Genomic DNA, 23,866 nt, shown 5'->3' with positions numbered 1-23,866 from the left:
GAACCATTTTCTTTTTACCTTTCATCCAATGTGGGTGAAAATACTCAAATTAAGTTGACCGCCTATATTCAAACCTCAAAGCCATTATATGAATCTAATGCCAGTGTACAAGGCCACCTCATCAAAAAATATGTCCCTTTTCAAATACGTTTGGTGCTCACCGCAACTTAGGCACAAAGAAAATAGCTGCATTACCTAAAATAATGGAACTACTATGGATATATCATTGAGGCCTCTGTGTTGTACGTGCAGGAGATTGCATGCTGGATGACAGCTTTCTGGAAGATGCCACCCTTTCAAGAGGCTTTTTCCCATTTGTGGGAGACTTAAGACTTACTTCAGAAGTGGAAGACTTGGACTTGCCTACATTTAGCAGAGTGCGACTAAGAGAGCTGGGGGGCTTGGAAGACACCTTTGTCTCAGAGTTTGTCTCACCTCCAAGAGCCTCTATGGATGCTGGCGAAGAGATAATGTTTCGAGTCTCTCCATTATCACCAGCATTGTCCTTTGCTTGTCCGTATTGCTTGCCTGTCCTCTCTGAGGCCTTCTTAGCCAGCATGGTGCTCTTTCCCAAATCAGCCGACCGGCGGCTTTCCCTTTGTCGCAGGGCACTCTTGAAGAAGGACAATCCCTTGTCCTCAGATTTGCTGCTACGCCGCAGGTCTTTAGAGGACACGCTCGGTGAGCGCAGGCTAGTGACAGAAGAACTGCTGCTGGAGCTCTTCACAGATCTCCTTTCAGGCCGGCTGCTTTCTCCACTCTTAGACAGGGAAGAGCGGGCTACCAAGCTGCCACGGGGATTGTCACCCAGGGGGCTCGTGTGCATAGAATCCCTACTGTAGCTCCTCTCTACCAGTCTCTTTCGGCTGCTTGTGCAGTTTTTCTCAGTGACAGTGGAATTCTTCTTTGCAGTGGGGGAGGGAGAAGCTGAGGACTGAGGTGTGGAGTGAATGCATTGCTTATGCTGTGGAGTTGCTTCTAGAGCCTGAGATGGCTCCTTCTTTTTAGAGGGAGTCCCACTGGGTGTAGAGCTGCTTTTCTTGGCATTAGCACTCTTTTCCTTAGTATTGCTTACCTTTGAGCCTTTCACTGGTGTACTGGAAGACATTTGAGAAATGGAGGTCTTGAGGGTTGAGGATGAGCACAGACGTTTTTTGGAGGTTCTCTCTTGTTCTGGTTTGCTGGAGGTCTTTGTGGAGCCTGTGCTTTCTGCCTTTGAGGCAAATCCTCCAATACTGCTCTTGCGTTTCTGTTCTTTGGAGGGAGTAGCTTGGGAGGGTAGTATGTTTTGGTCTAGAGCCGTTATCTGGTTGTTGTTTTCAGTTGGGTCATTTTTGGCGCTCTTCTTGTCCACTGGAGTGGGAGCCTTGCAGTAGACCATGTCCAGGAACCTTTTATTGTTGTCCTGGTCACTGAAGTTGCTCTCCATCATGGCCAGGGGAGTCCTGCTGCCAAAGTAGCGTTCATGTCTACTGTAGCTGCCAAAACAGGATGTGGAAACTTTGTCATCACAGGCCTCTCCTATCCTCTCTAGGGGAGGTGAGCATCGGGAGTCAAGGGAGAAACGCGAGGGGGAGTTGGATCTCATGTGAAGCTTGGCAGAGAGAGACCAAGAAGGCTTTATCCCAGTGTCGCTCAAGGCCAAAGGGCTAGCAATGGATGACCTGGAGGACAAGCTCTGACGCTGAATGCTCCTCACAAAAGGCCGGGCAGAGAATCCTCCTTGGAACAAGAAAAGATTTTTGGAAAAGTTTTAAATGAAAGCACTGAAGATAGGCTAAGCCCAAATCATGTCTCTGGATTAGATCTCTAGCACACAAGTGAGAAGACTCAAACAAGGCCAGACTGTTTGGCTGTCAACTTCGCTAGTATGAGTAAACCTTTGAGGACTAAAATTGCAAAGCAATATAGAGCCCAGCATATTGTGACATGAAAGCTAGCCATTTCTGTGACATCTACAAAACGCAACTAAACTTTGTCAAAGGAAAATATAAAAAATTGTTAGGTCACAAACATGGGGGGAAAAAAGCAAAACAGTAAAGCTAGGCATGTTAATTTTAGGTTATTTGGGCATGGTCATTTGGCTCCAGCCTAAAAATCATATTTTGGGAGTCCAAGGTTGTTCCTTTTTTCATCAGAAAATAAATCTTGAAGACAAAACTAACAATAAACTAATCCTAACTCTAGGGAGTAGGCTTGGGCCAATATTTGATATTACCAAATTTTGGATATTGCCCAAGCCTATAGGGAGACTACTATTTTAATATGTTCCTAAAAATAAACATGCTACTCAAACAATTACAAAGGGCAACCAAGTCATTCAAACAGGGATATGCCTTTCCAATTTATGCTTCTGAATTTCTTTCCTGTTATCTTAAATTAACGAAGCATGTGCACCTAGTTAAAAAATAAAATAAAATAAAATAAAATAAAAAAATAAAGTTACCATAGAGACTGCATGATGGCTCAGTCATAAATATTCCAATCATGCAATTATCCACGAATTATCACTTTGGGATCTACTTTTACTCAAACATAAATGTCAAGTGACAGAAAAAGTGTCTTATGAATAATTTACAAAGTTCATTGCCGCCAGAGAAAAATGGACTTGGAGACCACTGGCACAACAACACGGTCTGCGTCTGCGTACTAAACATGCTTTAGATTAGGGATTATTATTATAAACATATAGTTGCATTAAATGAATTAGTTGCAGCTTTGACTACATCAGTGTAGCACTATCAATGGTATACAGCTTTCTCAAGAGTTTCTGCTGTTCAAATGTGTGGCCAGCACAGAAATTCAGTAGGTGTAACAAACCATCTAAACTTTTAGCTTACATAAAAGCCTGCTGCTCATCATTTTGGCTGTTTTATTTGTCAGTGTTATATTATTGAGTAGTGCTAACTTTATGGCTCCCATTGACAGAAAAATAGTTGAAATGTACATCTAGCAAGTTCAACTTGTACTATTATCTTTATCTTATTATCTTTTAAAGCTGAGGGTAAATGGGCAATTCCAGAAGCCATTTCATTTTACTTAATACCTTGAGGACAAAGTAATACGTCTTGATGCAGCTCTAGAGGTTTATTTGAATTAGTCTAATGATGACACAATGAAGTGCTTAGGCCGCCTTTGTTTTGGCACTCAGGTAAACAATAGAGCATTGAAAAACAGGGTATAAATTAGATGGTCAGACTAAACAAACATATCTGTTATAAACCGGACTGTCATTCCATCATTTTGAGGTAGTATCCACATTCAAATATGTGGCAACTAGAGTTAAATACTGCCTTGCCTAGCCTACATTCCTTGGCGTTACTATGACCATGCATTCTGGAGGGATACGCAGAGCCTACATTTACATAAACCTCAAACAGTAGCCCAAGCCAGCCTCTTTTTTTCAATTTGGAATTACATGGCATGGATACCTTTCCATTCCAACAGAAATATTTTCACTGGAAGGCGTATTAAGCTCTCCGTACAAGGTTTCATGTTGCACATTTTAAGCTGCTGAACCAAAGTGAAACGCAAAATACGTCTCTAGGAAGCAGTTTCTTTTCGCTATTTAGTGCAAAATGTACCACAAAAGCTTTTTCAGTCTGTATGTGATGATTTGCCATGCGTATAACTTATTACATTGGTTTTGCTCCCAAACAATTATTATAACTTGAAATGAAAAAGTCAGTGCTCCACTGTAACTGGGGGGACGGACAGTATGAACAAGAATTGTTTCAGCATGGTTTAGATGTCAGAAAAAATGTCCAGAATCAAAAGCTGACTCTGAAATCTGTGCTTTTCCTAGCACTGACCTTTGACTTGAAATACAAAATACATGAGTCAGTAACATTGCTTTAGTATTGCAGTAGCTTGCTGTGTGTGTATTGAATATATGTACATGTGGCTGCACTACAAAAACTGCAATTTGACACCTGTAAAAAAAGTAGAGCATTGCTGGAATTTGTCCACTGTAGAGCAGTTTCAAGAGAAGAGGAAAGAGGCTAAATAAAGCTTACAAGGTAGAAGACAGCAGATATGAAAATGTCTCTCACCATCGTCTTCGCTACGTTCTGGTGTGAACTCCACTGACTCAGCCAGTGAAGCCAGAGAGGTGCGTCTTGAAGAGGCTCCAGAGGCCAAGCTAGCAGGCCTACTACCAGGCAACCTGTTGATCCAGTGGTCACACAGAGATGAACTGGTGGAACCTGTGTCAATCAGAGACAATAGATCTTAAAGTCTCCTTGAAACTTTTCAGGTTAATATTATGTATATTAGCTGATTCTGTTCCTCAAACACAACACAGATAGATCCCCAGAAGGTTCTGGGTGCACTATGCATACGCTCCTAAGTGCTGGGCAATAGCAGGAAATGTACCAGAAGATACACAGATGGCCCACCACATGTCTAAGACCAACTTCCTTTGAATTCTTTCCAATGATCAGCAAACAATTTCCTAAGGGTCTCTTTTACCTACTTTTACTACTTGAGTGTGGTAGGTCCTCTATGCAAAATACAACAGGTGTTAGGTTGACTCCAAATCATACTCTAGGAAAACAATACTGACCAGCGACAGAGCTGTTGGCTGACCAGGAGGGAATAGTGGTCCTCCGCTGGTAGAACAGAATATAGGCCGTCTGTTGACACACATCTTCATCAGCCATTGGCTGAACCTCGCTGTCATCGAAGCAGTACCACTGTCCATCAATGGAGTTCTTACAGTAAGCTATGGGTGCAAAGCAAAGGGGAGAAAGGATGGGGGGAAAAGATTGGAATTCGATAATGAACATTTACACTATAAAATCTTTTTTCTAATATCTTTATATCCTGATAATTTTCAAATACAACATTCATGCTGCCCCAATCATTGTTGTGAGTAGCATTACCTGTGTAGTGGCCTCCATGCATGTTCCCATGGTGGTTGCACACAGCATACAGGTCATACAGGTAGTCATCAGGGTTGCGTCCCAAGCCGTAGGGTCGTCTCCATGGTGACCAATGGGAAGGTAAACTCCAGCTGCTCTGGCTTCTCTTGACCACGTGTGGTGCCATGTCCATGCCCATCAGCGGGAACTTCACCATGTTCTGCATCTTCACCCTCCGGTCTCCCTCCTAAATGGGCAGGACACAGATGTGAGGAGGCGGTCAAGGGATCCTGCGGCTGGCTGGGAGGTGTGGCTAAATAGGCCGAAAATTCTACTCCATGTCATGCACTTGCGAAAGAATGTGAATACTACTTGAAGTTCCCACACCACTACTTCCCTCCACAGCTCAGGCACACTCACAAGGAAACTTCCAGGCCAAGAAATTTTATACTAGGTTATAATTCTTACAAACGTAACTAGATATGGCACGCTTGTCTTGATATTGGCTTGGCATGATATTAAAATCTTAACCAGGTGGTTAACACATTCTTAAAGAAATTATAGAATTTTTCCAAAATATTCTGAATATATATAATTTTCCAGGTCTCCACAACTTTATAATTCCCAGACCCATGTAGGTTTTCCATGACCAAGGAAACCCTGATCGGGATAACAAATACTTTCTAATTTTGCCAGTATACCATTTACTGAACTCAGAACCCATGCCAACATTAGGTCCAAATTACAAAGTGTAAACACATCAAAAATTTGGGGAAATACTTAAATAACCAAGCTGAAGAAAACAAATAAAAACAACAAACTGGTGCAAAACAAGCAATAATAACTTTGAATCAATAAAAAGTAGGTTTGGGTTCACACTTCAGTTTGAACAATGCTGAGTTTAGGTGCAGTACCTGTCTGAACCTTTTGAGATGCAGTATGAGCACATCCGGCAGCGTCCACAGGCTGAGCTTGATGCGGCCCTGCTGCAGCTGCTTGCAGTGGGGACAGCGCCAGGCATCGTCTGGGGCCAGCTGGAACACACACAGCCCAGGCAGCAGCCATCAAGGACAAGCTCCCACCGCATTGCTTATAAAATGGGCCTCACACAGGAGGAGGCCCCAGCTTCTCCTCTCGACATCTTACACTGCCCCCCACTTCTTTGACCAGAGCCTCTTTAAAAAACTATTCTTCGACCGAGCACAACCAGACAAGCTAACCACAATGTATATGTGGGCCTTTGCTCAGAAGTTATATTTTATTCCAAACATAGCATTAGGAGTAGAATATGCAGTAAAACCACAGCGAGTGAAAGGCTATTTGATATTCAGCAAAAAAATAATAAACAAACCAGCGGGGAGGAGACAAAAGTTATACCATTTCTGAACTTCAAAATGAACTGATCACTGAATTGTGCTAAGGCAAATATAAAATGTATATTCTAATGTTCAACTTGTGACACTGCAGTAACCGTGTGTGTGTGTGTGTGTGTATGTGTATATATATGTGTGTGTGTGTGTGTGTGCATATGTAATCAAGATGTTACCTGCTCCTCCTTGGTGTAGAGCTGAAAGCACTGAGCGAGGGTGCAAGCCTGGGGCTGATGATGTTGTTCTCTGTGCAGATACACACTCTCAGCATCAGGGATGTACTCTTCCTCAGTGTGTCCAAACAGACTGTGGAAAAGTGGAGCATAGTCTGTCATTCATTCAACAACACACTTCTCTGAGGATCATACGATCAGTGACCTCAGGTCTACCTTGACATTTTGGTCATATTGTAATCTATGTCAAAAATATTGCTGAGAGAAAAAGCATTATGGATTTTTTCACTATGAGTGAAGAAAGTAATCCAATTTGCTCCTATTTGAAATATTATCTTGTATGAATATAATAGGCTTATGAGGATTATAATGAGCAATTGATTATTAAATAAACACAAGGGATGTAAAAAAAATTATCCAGGGACTCAGTTACCCAAAATTGAAAACTCGGATAATGCAACTGAATATCAATAACTAATTTACATAGAAGCATCATTCCCAAACTGTACTAAACAAGTGACGTTACACCTCCTGAATGCACAAGGGCGATATTAAACAAGGGAATTCGCCCAGTAAAGCTTGGCTGTCTACATCAACTAGTAGGAATTATTTCACACAGGTCAACAACACTGTAAAGTGCCAATTATGCAGTATTTTTGCATATGCATCGATGTAAAATGCAGTTTAACATGGTTTTAAAGAAGTCAAACGGTACAGCTCTCTTGCCTCAATTTAACATTTGCACTATTAAGTGCTTCATTAAATCATTAAAGAGTAACTTAACCCCAAACCCAAATCTGTGTAAAGCCTGACATTGGCTTTACAGATGGCTACTGAAATTCCCATCTGCTATTGGCTGATCTTTGGTGCCGAATGATGTCACCACTTGTTGTACTCTATAGAAGGTGACATCACCTGGCACCAAAGATCAAAGTTGCGCAGCTACTCGAGAAGCATCCAACTGTTCGATAATCTTAATGATCGATAAGAGGTATCGTTAGTGCGGTGGCTTACTGATTCTGAATTAGGCAATTTGGAACCTTGACTACATTGGAACCGGTTCTCGATACACCCTACGCCCTACTATCCTCAAAACTATTTTACCAGTACTGTTCCACCCCTACTAAGGATTACAGCAAATGAACATCAAAGAGCTTGCTTCCCTGCATTATGAACAGGACAAACATAGCTAAAATGAAACATAAACAAAACTCAGAATAAACAAGAGCCATGCAAGTCATCACAAGCAGAGCACAAAACTCCAGCAAGTGTTATTCTTTTGCACTCACTAATCCTTGGTCTCTTTGTCCCACTCCACCACAATCTTGACATGCGGTGGTCCCCCTTGTCCACAGGACTTGTATGCTCTGCAGTGGAAAGATTAAGTTTAGAGACCACATTAAGCCAGTTACACAAATACATTTTTAACTGAGATATACCATTTAGTTGTCACTGTAGGCTTCTGTAAAAAGCTATCAAACAAGGTATCAAACAATACTGCGCAAATAACTAAGTTGTGTGTTATAGGATCCTTATGTGTAACAGCTCCTTCTTTTTAAAAATTAATTTTAAAGTGAAAAGACGTATTGGCTATAACAGCCTTCATCAGGGTTAGAGAATGCATAGCAGACAATAAAAATATTCCATGACATCCAAGATGCCGTGACAGCCACCTCAGGACCAATGCCAGTAATGACAAATAAAAAAAAACATCTATTGCATTTCATTTTGAATCATGCGCCTTGATGGTGCTGCGGGGTTGTGACATGTTTTATTATCAAGAACTAGGTTATAAGCCAAACTTGCTGAACAGGCATTTTGAGGTAACAAGCAGTCAACATCATGTTAAGGCATGTCATCTAACCAGGCCTAAGAGAGGCATCTACCTAACAGGGCACGGGTGTAGAGAGAGGATTAAGGACATGTGTGACCAGTTTGCAAAGGGAGGACAAGTACTGACAAATGAACATAAATATCAATGACATAGAATAGCAGAGTGCTAGTGGACTGAAATAAAATAGCATTCAATAGTAGTAGAAATCATAGAAAACAGAGATGAAGACCGACCTTTCCACAGTTGGGTGACACAGTGGTTGCTCATCTTGAGGAAGGAGGTAGGTGATGCCAACAACGCCAACCACCCGGAGACTGAAAGGTCCCACCTACAGGCAGACACACCATAACATTAACTCAACACTCAGTGCTTCCATGAGAAAGCAGCCATTTTCCTATGATGGTGTAATGAAAAACACGACAACAGCAAAGCACATGACATGCATTCACAGCTCAATTGCATCTAAAACATTATATATGGTATCACATGGTATAGACAGATTTTTCCTGCATTGTAAAATCTTGGGCGGGCCACCTAAACATAATTCAGGAAGGAAAATTGTGAAAATTAATTAAAATCGTCTTAAAGTGTGCGCAAGAATGTAATGTGATGCGATTAAGTCTTCCACTGACGGAGGGCGCATGTTATTCTATCAGCGGTGACAGAAGAGGAAGCTGGTTGGAGCGACAGATGGCTGGTGGAGTGAGACAAAGTTTCGTGGATAACAAGAAGTGTACAATTTGTGACTTCTGTCAATCTTCCCCCAGCTATACAAAAAAAATGAATAAAAAAATATTCCTCCACCCTACATTCCATCTATGATAAGGTCTAATTGTGCTTCTTCCTACTTGAATGTAGACTCCAGGCCTCAAAAGATGACGCATCTTCTCCAGGATCTCCTTCTGTAGAGCATCCCAGGTCACAGTGCGCTCCATGTACAGAACAAATGGCAGGCCAAACCTAAAACAACATAATGTCTGTTAGCTAATATCAATTTCTGCAGCAGGGTTTGAGCTAAGCCGCATCATTAGTCCATTAAAGGATAAGTTCCCATCAATGTGACACGATACCCAGTTTCTTAATTCCATATTTTAAGGGGTTAGTTTGTCGATTTTGGACTCAAGTTCTTACTGGCTAACAGGCGGACAAGTTTTGCAAGAAGCAAAAAGTGCATCAGTTCAGTGCTTCAGTATATTCAGTTTCAACAGGAACATCTCTCAATCTTGTTTCTCACTATATTTTGGATTATTTTTTACAATATGTATTTATATATTTGATTGTACAATAGAAAATGGCGGGAAGATGGGAGGAAGATGGGGGAGATGCCATGTGACAGGTCTTCACAACAATAATGGTGAAAACATAAATCCCTTTAACTAGCAGGAGAAACCCTGATAAAACAACAGTTTGGATTAATTTGTAATAAAATTAGTCTTCTAGTCATTCTGACACTCCAGCATTGTTAAAGAGGATAAAAAATTCTACTTCATAACAGTCCAGGATATTTGAGCAATTTGGAGCTGGTTCTAAAATAGAAGTGGGTAATGGGACCCATCCTTAGATGTGATGCATAGATAGAGAAATTGTAATTGGATTTCTGGAGCCAGGATTCATTAGCAACTGAGAGTGAGACATCTATGGGTAAACCGAAGTGGAATTATTTCAGTTAGCCTAATTGCTTGAGCAAGTCAATGATAGAATTGAATCATGCAATCAGTTTGTCACATACAGCCTTCTACAGTGTTAATACAGGGTAATACAGTGGGAAAGCATACCAGAAAATGCTATTAAGTAAATATCATGGGCAGGTTTACAACAGGCCTTGACTATTTAGAGTTGATTAATTTGAAATTGTATTCATAAAAGAAGCAAAAATCAGCTTCTTAAAACACTATCACCTTTTTATTAATCCCTGAAATTTGAAAATAACCCCCAGAAAAAAGGTGGAGACCATCAGAGGACAGAGAAAGCTGAGATGCCGTACCTCCTCCCTTGGTGGCCGGTACAGGCTCTATTGCAGACCAAAAGGATCATCTTGTCGGCTCCCAAGTTCTTATTGGGAGACGCAGTTACAGGAGTCATGGCCCCCTGCATGAAAGATGGAGTCCTGCTGATTTCGGTCCCATACTTCAAGTTGTTCTGATTCAGGTTTGCCAGTAGACTTCCTGAGGGCGAGAAGTAACAGACAGGTCTTGATACTTCTACTTGTACTAATGCAAGTGTCAGTGAAGCACACTTTTCTCATAAATATACAGTATAAGTATGATGTATGAGATACCTCTTTTGGTGCGTATGTTCTCCAATCTAAAAGTCTCCGGCGTCTCAAAGGCAAAAATGGAATCGCTCTCTTGAATGATGTCAAGATCGTCATCATCATCACAAAAGGAACGATGAAAACCATCGTAGTACATTTCAGTCAAAACAAACTGAAAAAGAAACAAAGGTGTGAAGAGTTAATTTAAAAACTTGTATCACTAAGATGGAGTAATTCCAGTGACTTTAAGCATTTATATTTTTTTTCTAAGAACTATTCTACTACTAACTAAGAGCAACACAGTCATCTTCATTCCTTAACCTGTCTTAGTCTTCATTTACATCTCCAATTGCATTTTTATTTTTTATCATTACATTGCTAAATGTAATCCAGTGATGACTTGATGAGCATTAGAGACACATTTGACATTATCATTTTGTAGTTCCAGCAAGCGTTATTAAATCAGCATACTGGAGAACAGGAATTTCTAGGAATTCACATGCTAAAATGACATGCATCTAATATGGGTTGTAGTTGTGATACAGAAGCTTATAAGCCTCCATAACCTAGAAAGCTATGCACTTGGCAAGTCCAACCATGCTGGATGGATCAAAAGGTAGGGGGCAGACAAAATCTGACAACCAGTGGTTCTCCATGCTGGTGGTTGGGTATGTGCCTAACAACCCCCCTGCATAAAAATATTTGTTACAGAAACAACAGGCCAAAGAGCTGCTTGTCTGCTCACTTAATGCCTATGAGCTGTGGGACTGTCATTTCAATTAAAGGGTCCATGAGCATTTTCTGCGTCAATGCTGATCTCTAACATTCAGCGATGTGAATAACAACAAATCAAAATAGACACAGCTTGGCCCCTCCTCAACACATTCACGCTGTGAACGTCCCACCTCCCCTCTCTCTCCCCTCTGTTTCCATGCCCAGCAAGCAAGACAAGCAAATTCAAATAGAAAGGTAGCAGAAACCCAGTCCAAGCAGCACTGTAAACAAGCTAACGATGGCAAGTGCTGAGGCCATATCACATGTGTTTGTTGCTTCCGAGCGAAGATTTTTTGGCTTACTGGCTCCACTTTGTGACTGCAGAGCTGCACGTTTGCTCACATGTGACATTTTGGAACACCTTCAGTAATTATCAGTTTGCTGCGATCGCTGCATAGTTCACGGAGGACTGTGAGTGTAAAACAAATCTTTTGGGAGGGCGGGCATTAAGGGTACCAACAACAAAAACACAGCCTCGGCCCGCTCCTGTGTTTTTGAATGCACAAATCTCCTGGCGTGTGACCCATTGCAGTTCAGTGACAATGGCTGCATTGCCTGTATTCACAGTAATAGCGGTTTCAAACAACCCCCCTTGATTATTATGGAGAGGTTGCTCAAATACTTCAGTGAGCAGGCATTCGTTAATGAGCTGGCCTCTGTAGACAGGCACAGAAATGTCCTAATTTCCGCTGTTGAGAATATGTGCTCCTATTTTAAAACTACATTGGTCTTTATCCTGAACAGAGTTCCCAGTTTAGCACATTGCTACCTGTGCTGGACAATGTGCATCTGACTAGCAACCCTCTACAGACACAAGGAACAAATACACTCACACATTTATAAAGCTAAAGTGGACAATTATATAACTTTCTGGCCCTAAAGTGTTTTAGTAAACTGTTACAACCATGAAAACAGGGTGGGAAGGTATTTAGTCAACCAACCACAGTTCTACCAACCGCTCATTTTTTATTACCAGCCATATTGAGAAATTTGGGTAAATTGTAGAAAAATACATATATCGTGATACTAAAATTGGTCATTCAAATTTACATTTTTAGGGCCAAGGAAGCAGTTTACAAAAGAAATATGCAATATTTAATCTGACGACTATTGAGAAATGACTACAAACCACTACATTATTCAATTTGTGAGCACAGTTGGAGCAGGTGTTAAAACCTTTGAACTGCAGGCAGGATAGGGGCTTCTTTAGCAGTTGACTGTACATCTTAGAAGTACTTGAAAGAACATTTGATGAATAGATTCAGTCTTGACAGAGCCAGCAGTAATGGACTACTAATGTGGCTCAGAAGCAAGGAACAATCGTCATCTTTATTATTTGTCAGGAAAAAATATGAAGTTGTGTTAAATTGGGCTTTTTTCAGCTTTAAGCACTGGCAAAGTACAAATAGATTTTTCCACTGGAGACACCATCAAAAGATCGGCATCCAAAGTGGCTGGTAGAGTTAAGAGGCTTACCAGCCATTGCCAATTTTTATTCTCATCTGGCAAGTGGAAATTTCACCTCCTGTATGGCTAACAAAAACTCATCCTCTCAGCTTCCTACTGCACCTAACTTTGACAACACTGGCATCTCAAACAAGATATGTCATCTGGGCATGCATTTAAAGACACTTTGCCTGCAACCACTCCTGATGTCACCAGGTCAGTGCCTTCCGAGTTCTAAGACTGCTCCCTTTGCAAAATATCCAGATGTCGAAGTTCTTAAGGAGCTGCTGAAACTGGACCCTTGTAAATCAGCTAAGATGGATGATCTGAAGTACTTCTCTTTCAAGTAGGTGGTCCATATTTTCAGCACCTATCACTAGCCTGTGCAACCTCTTTCTGTGGACTGGTCAGGCCTACATAATGTAAATTTAGTGCAGTTATTATTTTCTCTAAAAGCAAGAACCCAACTGCTACATGTCGATCTCCATCTCTAAAGGTGAGGGATTTGAGCAGTTGGTGAAGTTTATGGAGTACAGCACTCCAGGCATGAAAATGGAAAAGCAGGAAGGCTACAATTGGGTTTGCAGATAATGAAAAAGCCGCTAACTCCAACTACGCCTGTTTCAGCATATTTCTATATTTAGCCTAATGGCTAAATATCAGAATAATTAGTCAGACATCCCAAATTTCCCTGTCAGGACATCAAGAAACCATTGCACAGTGAGCATCTCTGGCTACATACCAAAAATGACTACTTTGCTGAATATAATCTTTATCTCTAATCCTCAAAAACTGCAACTGTTCTTTAACCATAGGCAATAATAGCAGTATTATGAAGCCAAATAGAGCTGCGACTATAAAATATTTTGATAATCGACAAATCTGTAGATTGGATAATTGAATAAAAAACATACAATCACTTTCAGCATTACATGCAAGTGTTTTATTCACAAAACAACAGTGTGGTATTCCTCATCTTGAACAATGCTTTCTTTCAAACAATTATGAAAAAAAAATGCAAACAAATGCTTTAAATCATATGTGCAGAAATATAAAGTGCATACTGTATATCATCTGGTCTTTTTACACTGTTCTCAAAAACAAAAAGCTGTATAAGTCTTCAGTTTGAGAGGAGCTGAACTGTTAAAAACACATGAAACATAAAACACAAACTAAGTGTTAACAGACTTTGCTACATCAAATGGCAAAAAAAACAGCAGTCCAATACTGGACTATGGAAAATGACTCTACAGCAACATTGCATTGCAAGGCAAAAAAAATGTTTGCATGTCCACATGCTCGGGGCTTAGGCTGGATCTTGTCTTGGAAGCTATGTTGCCTGTTGAACAGAAAAGGAGCTCAGATGGTGTTGGTGCAATGGACAGAGAAGAAGGACTTCACTAGCCTGGCCATGGTGGAGTATCTACACTCGTTAGCCTTCCACCTAGGGATGTAAGGGATTTTCTTCCTTGGCGAGGGGTTTCTTTCCAAAGTATGAAGACTTCCTCAAAACTAGGCCATGGAGATCCTCTGCTTCCCCCTCTCAATTATTTTCTCTTCTACCGCTTTCAGAGCCAAGTAAAAAAAACAGGAGGAGTTCTTCATCTTGTGCTTCGATCTTGTAGCTTGTACTCAGGCATGCTCATTTCTTGTGTTTCTCGCTTTTTTTTTTTTTGCCTTTCCAATAGCTTTCTTTCCTAAGGCTTTTATGCTGCTTGGGTTCTTCAGTGTAGACTTAATGACCAGGTGCAAAGGGTAGCCAGTGCAGCAGACACAGGATCACCCATGTTTCTCAACTATTTTTTCTGCCACAATATTGTCACTGTTTTCATGAACAATGGTGATAATCTGGCCGGGAGGATTTTCAAGCCTGGCTGCTACCTCTTCCAACCACTTCAATGTTGGATGCTGTATGTTTGTCTTCCAGTGGCATGGTGGTACGGGGGACTGACTTCATGTAAGTCATTTCATGTATTGGCATGCCACATCAAAGTAGGTTTCAGTAACTACATTTGTCCACGTCAGTGATGAGAGCAATTTTGCTGTTGGTGGCTTTTATGGCATTCTTCACCCCCTGGACTATCTCCTGGTACCTATTCTCCATTAATTCGGTGAAATTTGTCCTTGAAGGAAGAGTGTAACCAGAAGATGTGAATTCCGCAATTCAACCATGCAGCTGAGACAAATGATTTCTCACTTCAAAATGCAACTCATGCCATGAAGCCAAACTGGAGCTGGCTGAAAAGCAGACTATGACCCACATGTTTGTTTTTGACTACGATTTTGTACTAACTTACCGTGCTAAGACCTCTTCCTCCTCCATCATGGTTCCAACATGCTTTTTCTTCAAGTGCCCATGCATCACTGTCGTGCTCCCGTGACATGCGAATTCAGCTTTGCACATTTTGAAGCAATCTCTCTTCTCTCAAGACTTCAATGTAAAGTGCTCCCATACTTTTGAAGACTGAGGTCGTACACGATACACGACTTTCATTGCTTTCCACCGATGTAGCCGCAGCCTCTGCCATCTTTCAACTGTGTTTACTGTACGCGTTCCAGGCCAACTTGTTGCAAGCAGTGCAACAGCCAATGGTTGTGCATGACAACATTTGGTACATGCCACATAACATATCAATGATAACATTTGTTGCCAACAGTTGTTTATTATCCATTTTATCCCTTAGTTGTTTCACCCCAAAGGCCAAATGTGTTAAAAAAAAAATGTGTTACTCTCCAGCTACTTATGGAGTTCACTGCATAACAAACAGAAGTTTATGGCAAAAGATATAGGGTGCTACTGTTCACAGATGCAATGCAATGAAGTGATAGCACTAAGATTTAGGTCCTACCTGGCTGTAGGAACACTGAGCTAACATTGTGTGTCTGTAACCTAATCTTACTTAGCTAATAAGAGGACAGAAACTGCACCTGGTCCATTGGGATCTTGGTCTCGCGTGACACAGCATCTCTGAGTCGGTAGACGGTGCTGTTGAGGGGCACTGCTACTCCAATCCTCATACAGTGTGAGTACTTCCCCTGGTAGACCACTGTCACGTACAGGGGCCTGGGAGAAACAGTTGACACAAATAAAAATTCAAGTTTATTGATTTTGGACCTATGCAATACTTGAACCCACAGAGAATATTGGCTCCCGAGTCGAAACGCCAAGCTCCCATTGCTAGGCCTCTTGCTGCTAACAAGTAGTCCAAGTGGGGTATGTCAAAATATCTAAAAAAATAAGTCATTTGCAGGCTCCACAGAGGAGTTGGGAGTAAACAGGAACTGAGTTATTTTGACATATCCCGTTGGGACTGCTTGTTAGCAGCAAGAGGCTAGCAACAGGAGCTCGCCGTTTAAACCAACAGCTGACTCAGGAGCCAGTATTGTCTCGGGCCCAAGTATTACAGATATGCAAGAGACAAATTATATACAGGTCCAAAATTGACAAACTTATCTTTTAACATAGCACTGATACAGTTCCAAATTTATTTGGTTTAGCAGGGTTTCCCCTGGCCCTGAAAAGGTGGTAGCAAAGGCAGCAGCCTAACTCTATCAAAGACTCTATGAGCCTGGTTGCTGCATCACTTTGAGTTTAGTTTGGTTGGTAACGCACAGGACTGCCACACCAGAGATCACAGGTTCTAGGCCAATGTCCACCAGAAGTGTTGTTGATCCAGCATTTAGACATGCTGGTGTCAGAACCGACAGTGAGCCTTGTTATCCAGTTGGATCGATGAAAGGATGCGCCTACCCAGTATTTGTTTGCGGTGCTTAACCAAAGTCATATAGTTCCAACTTCAAATACCCAAAGGTAAATAGGTAGCACACACACAGATCTTCAGGACAAAGTTCACTAATCTCAATTTCACCAATTTATTTTGGCCATGTCAACAAACATGCTAACGTTTCGGCCTAGTGGCCTTCATCAGAGCGTGCTCTGATGAAACTGAGATTAGTGAACTTTGTCCTGAAGATCTGTGTGTGTGCTACCCATGTACTTTTGGGTATTCCATGTTATCCAGTGTTGCTGTGTCCACCGGGTGCAGTGCAGCAGCCGGACAGGAGCTGCGTAGCATTTTCTGCCATTCCATTAAGGTCACTATGAACTCACTATAGAGTACCATAGACACGCTGTCTTGGTTCGATTGCTCTATTATAGCCTACTTTGTTTTGTCAGCTCCATGCCTATAAATTAATATGTAACTTAAAGTAACCCGTGTATTGTGCCAGAAGTTTCCTGATTGAAGCCATAGACAATGAAAAAATGTTGGAATCTACATTCCATTCTACATTCCTATGGCTCAGCCATAACTGAGGTAAACAACAAAAACACTTAAGAAAAACACCTTAAACAAACTAAAGTCTGGCTGTCGCTGCTCTGCTGCATCCCTCTTTAAACGCAGCTAGTGGACATTACATCCACGACCCCGACGTGAGGTTACTGCCACGTAGCCAGAATGCACACACACCGGAGCCGGTGCACATTGGCCAAAGCACCAAACTAGTCCCAGCATATCATAAATTACGTGCTTGTTTAACTTTAATTATAGTGTAATTTTTAGGACATCTGGAGGAATATTTGCTGTAAAGCACTTGCACACCATTATCCATAATGATGCAAAGTCTATGATGTACTGGTATTACCTTCCTTTTTACAGTTTTTTGCAGAGTTGGACATTTTTTTTTCCTGGCATGCAGAAACCTCTTAATCGGAGTTAAATGAGGGTTTATAAAAATGTGTCTCCAACATGAACTAAAAGACACTAGAGAGTTAGTCAATTTTATGACTTCAGGCAAGCTGTTCCAGAGTCTAGGGCCCCTAATGATAAAGGCCTAATCACCATTTGTCATTTATCTAGACAAAGGTCATAGTCAACAGAGCTTTGCCTATTGACTTAAGGCTACACCTCTGTTAATGAGGAATTTAAAGCTGAGTAATATATACAGCTGGTGGGGGCAAACCTTTAAAAGATATCAATATTACAATCAATACTTAACTCAAGCCAGTGTGTAGAGTCTGACATGGGAGATGTAGGATCTCTCTTTTTGGCTCTAGTTAAAAGGTTCTGAACAACCACGCTAGCACTTTATAGGTGCTCAGATGGACGGGTGGGGTGAGGGGGTATGCATATTTTGGATGCGTCAAACTATGTTGACTTTAAAAACCACCTGTTAACACCAAAGAGCTGTGATAGCAGAGTGTAACCAAGAGAATTGCTGATCAAATTATTTTATTCATGTCTCTGCAGTTAGAAAATCACCAAGCTACTTCCTGGTATGTCAATGTTTTGTGCACCAACCCAGAACTGGCTCATGCTTGTGACTTCTACCATACTGCCTGGTGTGCGAGCGCACACTGTATTTCCTTATAGGGCTATGAAGGCTCTGCACGGCCTAAAGAGAGCATACCGCAATTCCCCTAAGTAGTACGCACTGCAAAAAGCATTATGCACTAACGAATTAACAAACGAACCAATGAACACACAAAGCCCGGATCTTACAGCGGTGCTTCCAAGCACCTATTAAAAGCATTATGTTTTTGGAGATGAAGAGGAATTAGAGCCTGGGAAGAAGTATTATTATTATGTCATTTATCAGGCTTGCTGAAGGACTAATGACACTGTAAATGCACATCTCCTAATTTACCCTCATCATTTAAATATTTAATTATGGAAGGAGAATAAGAAAAAAAAAATCTGCACTGAGCAACGAGCTCTCATATGACAGTTAAAATTGAGAACCAAGACCTGATTTCACTGAGGAACCGATTCCAATTTTTCCACAACTGACAAGATCGAAACACGTTTGTGTTATTGAATCCCAGTTTATTCCCCTGCTCTTTTTTGAACACAAAATGTGCAGCAGTTAGTTCACTATCAATTTCGCCTGAGATCTACAGGCAAGGACTTTCTGGGTGTTCCTTGGTCCCAGCTGGTGACCAGAGGTGACCGGCCATTTGCTGTCAGGGCTCCCAGGCTCTGGAACGCCCTGCCTGAGGAAATCAGACTAGCCAAATCAGTGTCTTGTTTTAAATCACATCTTAAGTTATTATTGTTTTAAAAGGCCTTGTTATAATTTGTTGTTTTCTTTTTTCTTGGTGTCTCATTTTAAATGTAGCCTTCGTTTTTATTGTCTCTGTTTTCTTGTAATATTGATGTTACTTTTCTGTACCTCGTGCTTTATTTTTTCTTTCCACGGTGAAACGCTTTGTAACTTTGTTGTGTAAAACGCTATATAAAGTTTATTATTACTATTATTAAATTGTTTTCCTCTCCATTCTTCCTGTGTCTGCGTGTGTGAGCGACAGCAAGGTGTAGTGATTGTCACAGAAGCAGAGTCTGTTCAGTTCAGTTCTCCACAATATGGAAGTAATTTCCTTAGAGCTCTTTTTCTCTTTGTCGCTGTGTGGCTATGAGCTTCAGCTACGAGGCAGGTGCTCCTGTTCTGCGGAGAACTGAACATACTCTGCGCCCCCCAAGCCTCATCACATCACATCACTACCTCGCAGTCACTTACACACAAAGTGTACAGTTGTGTGATGCGTGTACAGTTTCGGAGTGAAGAGTATTGTGAGTAACATACTAAAACAGTATGGTATGAACAGTGAATAATATCTTTTATTCATTCTAATTTGGGCTTGGTAGCAAAATGTCAATGCAATAAAGGTCTGTAATGGTAATATATGGGAGCCATTATTGAATCGGGTCATTAAGAAGGAATCGTTAAGGAATTGACATTGATAAAATGTTAAAAATTCCCAACCCTACTGATGTAAAGCATAGCCTTAAAATAGCATCGCTGTGCCATTCCATGATAGACCCACATGCCTGTCAGCAGACGGTGGAATACTCAGGAATCCTCTTATGCTTCTGTCAGTGATTACTTTGCAAATAGTGATAATAATGTTATTATTCCCTGGATTTGGAAGTAAAACTATTGTAGCTATAACCTGTTGACAAAAGCTTAAGTCCCTCATGCTCAACAAAGCTAACTGGTAGCATGTCAATCAGTCAGATTTGCAGCATGTTCAGTTATTTGGTTTGATCGAGCCATTTGCTTTCTTTGGCTTGTAGCTTCCCAACATGCACTTTCCTCCACACACACACCAACGTGTCTTGAATTTAACGGGGTTTCACATAGCACTCGTTGAACGGCAACTTGGCTTGGCAGAAACTGCAAGCAATGTAATTTCCAGAATTTTTGTGAATCATCTTCCAAACTTTACCACTGTTACTTAGCCGAGACAACATTCTTCCCTGTAGTCAAAACCACGAGTGTCAAGGCTGGTTGTAGTAGGTCTACAACCCAGGCAAAGGATGACTTCATTCCTCCCAGTAAGTATGTTAAATATATACTTCAGTTCAGTGAATATGAATAAATATACTAAAACATAACATGAATTACACACTAGTTTTCAATCAACAATCTCTGAACGCACTGGCTGGAGCCGTGGTTGGACCTCACCTTTTCTGTATGTCCTAGCAAAGAAAGTGAAAACATGTTTGCCATTTTATTTTTAGAGTAAACACATTTATATTCACTGAGTCAGAAGATAAACCCCAAATTAAAGGCTTGCTAAACCCTTTAAAAGGCCAAAGGATAGGATTTGGTTTCCACTGAACATTCTTCACCATTTACTTTGTTTATGCCTCTCAGATAATTAAATCAACCAAGTAAACCAGTAACAATCAGTCACAATATGAACATGTAAAAACCTGTCAAGTGAGCATGGTTCACTTGTCAGGCCCCATGCTGGAGCGTAGCTAATGTGAGAACTCACCGTGTGTGTGGTAAAGGGATAGGTAAGGAGATGCAGAGGAAGGGATCAAACGTATTGCTCTGCTTTTGGCAATGTGGACAGGTGAGTGAGGACCTGTTGGAGAGAAAATGAAATCTCACACTGGTGGTAGAGACATAATGTGGCCATAGTGACAGAACATTATACTTCTCAAGGACGTAATGCCTACCTGTACTGAGCTTGAAACAGTTCTTGTACAAATGACCCAGCGGAGAGGGGAGGGGAAGGGCCCTCCAGGCTTTGATCATCTTCTTCAATAGGTGGCTGAAAGGACAAACAACAAATATTAGGTTATAAAGGCAAAGATGATATGAGCCTATCATGATGACGAGAGATTCATAAGCTACTGTGAAAGCCATATAGCCTTCTTATACACAGCTGTTATTGACTAGCTCACAAGATTTCTGCAAAAAGATGCAATTTTATCCATAAAAGAAAGCAAAGCTCTCTTTGTAACAAAGACGTTATAAATCTGGCATTTGACCCGTGATGCAAAGACGTGCCAGAACATGTCAGAGTCTAACAACTGTGAAATAAAACAATGCCAAATGAATGAAGACATTTATATTTATAGTGTCTTGGTCTGCAGTACAACGAAAGAGCATCTTCCAGTCAGTTGATGTTTTATTACAGGTGTCCCAATAGCACTCTCTTGTTTTTTCTATGCACAATGTTATGTTTTGAATGACTGGTCAGGGCAACTTTCCAACCAGTGTGGAGTCCCTTCCCAAACAAGACTGACTTTAACTCATTGGCTTTTGCCAAGAAACTAAAGACATTTAAAGACTATCTCACATCCTAAAATATTTTTTCTCTGTATTTAACCAAAGTAATCCCAGACAACCAAAGCAGACTTGACCTGCTCTATATGACATGAATGGAAAAACAAATTCCACCTCTCTTACAACTTTACCAAATGACACTAACTCATGGTAGGTCACTGCAATAGCGTGGTTAGTAAGACAACAAGGTGTCTAAACAGCAAGTCTTCACACACCAAGGTGCACATGCAAGGGTGCAAGGGTAATACTAGACTAAGCAACAAGTAGCCACAGCAAAACATACAATAATGCCAATACACTATATAACAATACACGCCAAACCATATCTTAATAAGCAGATCATAGATTATCTGAGTTTATGCAGGACAAGTCCTCTGTCTAATACTGCAACTCCATCACTAAACGAGAGCATGCATACTTACAGTGTGCAACTCGATCAACAACTCACCGGAAGACCATTCTATCTCTATTAAGTCAATCAACCTGACGAACTTGGCCGATATTCCAGCCGTCAACTAGCTTGTCGGCCAAGTAAAGTTGACCTAAAATGAACTTTTGGCAGTCATTGACCATCAACAGCCAATCAGATTTCTGTACCTTCCTCTTTTTCCTACCGAAGTAATGACAATTTCCTAAATAAACATTCCGCCTCACAGCAAAAAAAATGGATGATGAGAAGTTGATCACTGGGATCCAAGCATTCATGATGGCAAAAACTAGGAAAATAAGGCACATATTGAAAATAACCAAAATTATCCTTTAAGGCTGCTAATACACTAGTCCAGTTTTGTGTACCCTATATTTCAGGGACTTGAAAATGCTTCGGGAACATATAGCCAGTACCTTTGAATAGCAATCTCTCTAGAATTACATGGAAGCCCATTTTAATCTTTTAGGGCCTGAACCAGTCAATGGAAAATACACTGCACTAACTCAACCATAAACTTTTCTGAGTTCACCTTTATGGAGGGCCTGCAGTTGGGGTTGATTGTGTTGAGGTCCTCATGTACTCTGTCCAGCAGCCACAGCAGAAACTCTTGGGCATCATGCTGAGCATTCCCTCTGTACTGCAAGGCGCTTTTTGAGACAGCATTCTGTAACAAAAAGCATGGGCCAATCAGGTTATACTGCTTACAATGTGAAAATGTCAGTACTGTTTATGCGTAAATGAGCCTAAATTTGCAGGTCATTGAAGTTGAATTTGCAGTAAATCATAACCATTATTGGTGTGGCAATATTATCAGTCAATACTGGCCTTTTAACCAAGCTTTCAATGGTATTTTTACCAGTAAGATCAACACAAACAATGAGATTTTAGCACAATCACTTATGACTTCTCACATGATAATTCAAAAGACCAATCCTAAACAACATCCCAGATTATATGCTACATATGTTTCAGAATTCTAGTCGAGCATTTGGTTGAGAATGTGTTTACAATAATGTTATATATTAGGTAACACGAATGCAAGAAAACAAATCATTATTGACAGATGTATTAGATGTAGATCATTTCTGTGTCAGTCAAGCCCTAATTTTCATTTAATACATGATCTTGACTTGCATTATTCCTGCCATACTTACTTTGAAGTCCCTGCTATGCTGAGGAGTGTACTCAAAAGTCCATAAGGCCCGCACAAGTCCCGATAGTTGTTCTGTCACTTCTCCTCTGGTTGGGGGACCTTTCTTCTGCAGATGTACACCATTTGTCTTTGGTTTGTCCTCATCCAGTTCCTCGTCTTTGTACTGTTCCAAAACAAGATACTCAGCAAAGAGTTCAGTGTTGCTTAGGCACTGCAGAACTGCATTCATGAAGCAGGTATTCCCATGGTTTTTGAGACCGGACACTCCAGGAATTTTCTCTCCAGATAGGAGGCTCCCAATGTCACCATCATCCACAGGCAAATCTTTACTTCCAGTCTTAAATGTGGTAAATCCCCCATCATCTTTGTCATCCTCTGTTTGTACTTCAGATCCAAAGTGGGACAGCGTTGACAAGGTCCTTAAGACTCTGCTCATAAAACTGCCCACAGAGCGCACAGAGCCCCGCCTGAAGAGCTTCTTGCTGAAGCTCGACTTCTTGTCCTTGGTTGCTGCTTTACTAGACATTATTTTCCTTCAGACGGTATGAAGCACTCAATTTCAGAAAGATGTTCTGTGCGTAATGAGAGCCATTTCAATGGCTTAGTGTTAGTATCTGGTGGTCCATCTCAGAACATGTAACGACAGCGAAAACGTCAACTGGTAAACGTTAAAGCTTTTGCTGCTGGCAGAACCAGGTGTACAGCAGGCAAGCTAGTGTTAGCTAACCTTAGCTAACAACATTCCTATCAAGGTGGCTCTTCGCAAAACATGTAGCAAGTGTTTATTTTCACAACTTGTCAACAAGCATAACTTAGACTGTAACCTTGCCAATCATACTGTCTAACGCCAGCTACCTAATAAACTAAGAAACTTAACATTAACCAGGTTAGTTGTTTATGCATACAGCTTGTTATCTTGCTCCAAAGTTACCTTGTTGTTGATTAGTACGTTGTGCCGCCCCGCGGCAATGAATTAACATTGGCTACGCT

The 23,866-nt window shown here is 41.0% G+C and overlaps 1 protein-coding gene across 1 annotated transcript; it reads right to left on the bottom strand.

Moving 5' to 3' along the window:
* Nucleotides 1–223: 223 nt before the first annotated feature.
* On the bottom strand, nt 224–23,402 carry usp31 (ubiquitin specific peptidase 31). Its single transcript, XM_071920682.2, has 16 exons — nt 22,878–23,402; nt 22,253–22,387; nt 20,681–20,775; nt 20,494–20,586; nt 15,642–15,777; nt 10,518–10,665; nt 10,224–10,404; nt 9,088–9,199; nt 8,473–8,567; nt 7,695–7,772; nt 6,409–6,538; nt 5,777–5,896; nt 4,884–5,109; nt 4,565–4,723; nt 4,053–4,205; nt 224–1,722 (listed from the first exon to the last, which is right to left on the bottom strand). Exons 1-16 carry the CDS (start codon nt 23,400–23,402, stop codon nt 224–226), a joined length of 3,885 nt encoding a protein of 1,294 aa, XP_071776783.2.
* Between the last annotated feature and the right edge of the window lie 464 nt (nt 23,403–23,866).

This window comes from Centroberyx gerrardi, chromosome 7, assembly GCF_048128805.1.
Source record: "Centroberyx gerrardi isolate f3 chromosome 7, fCenGer3.hap1.cur.20231027, whole genome shotgun sequence".
Classification (NCBI taxonomy): Eukaryota; Metazoa; Chordata; class Actinopteri; order Beryciformes; family Berycidae; genus Centroberyx; species Centroberyx gerrardi.
This window is presented reverse-complemented; position numbering and strand designations above follow the sequence as displayed.

Excerpts from the sequence above, each read along its gene's own strand:
- usp31 (XM_071920682.2), bottom strand. The coding sequence starts at position 23,402 with ATGTCTAGTAAAGCAGCAACCAAGGACAAGAAGTCGAGCTTCAGCAAG. Across the intron at positions 10,666-15,641 it reads CCAAGATCCCAATGGACCAG|TTTGTTTTGACTGAAATGTA; the intron begins GTGCAGTTTCTG and ends TTTCTTTTTCAG. Across the intron at positions 4,724-4,883 it reads GCATGGAGGCCACTACACAG|CTTACTGTAAGAACTCCATT; the intron begins GTAATGCTACTC and ends TTGCACCCATAG.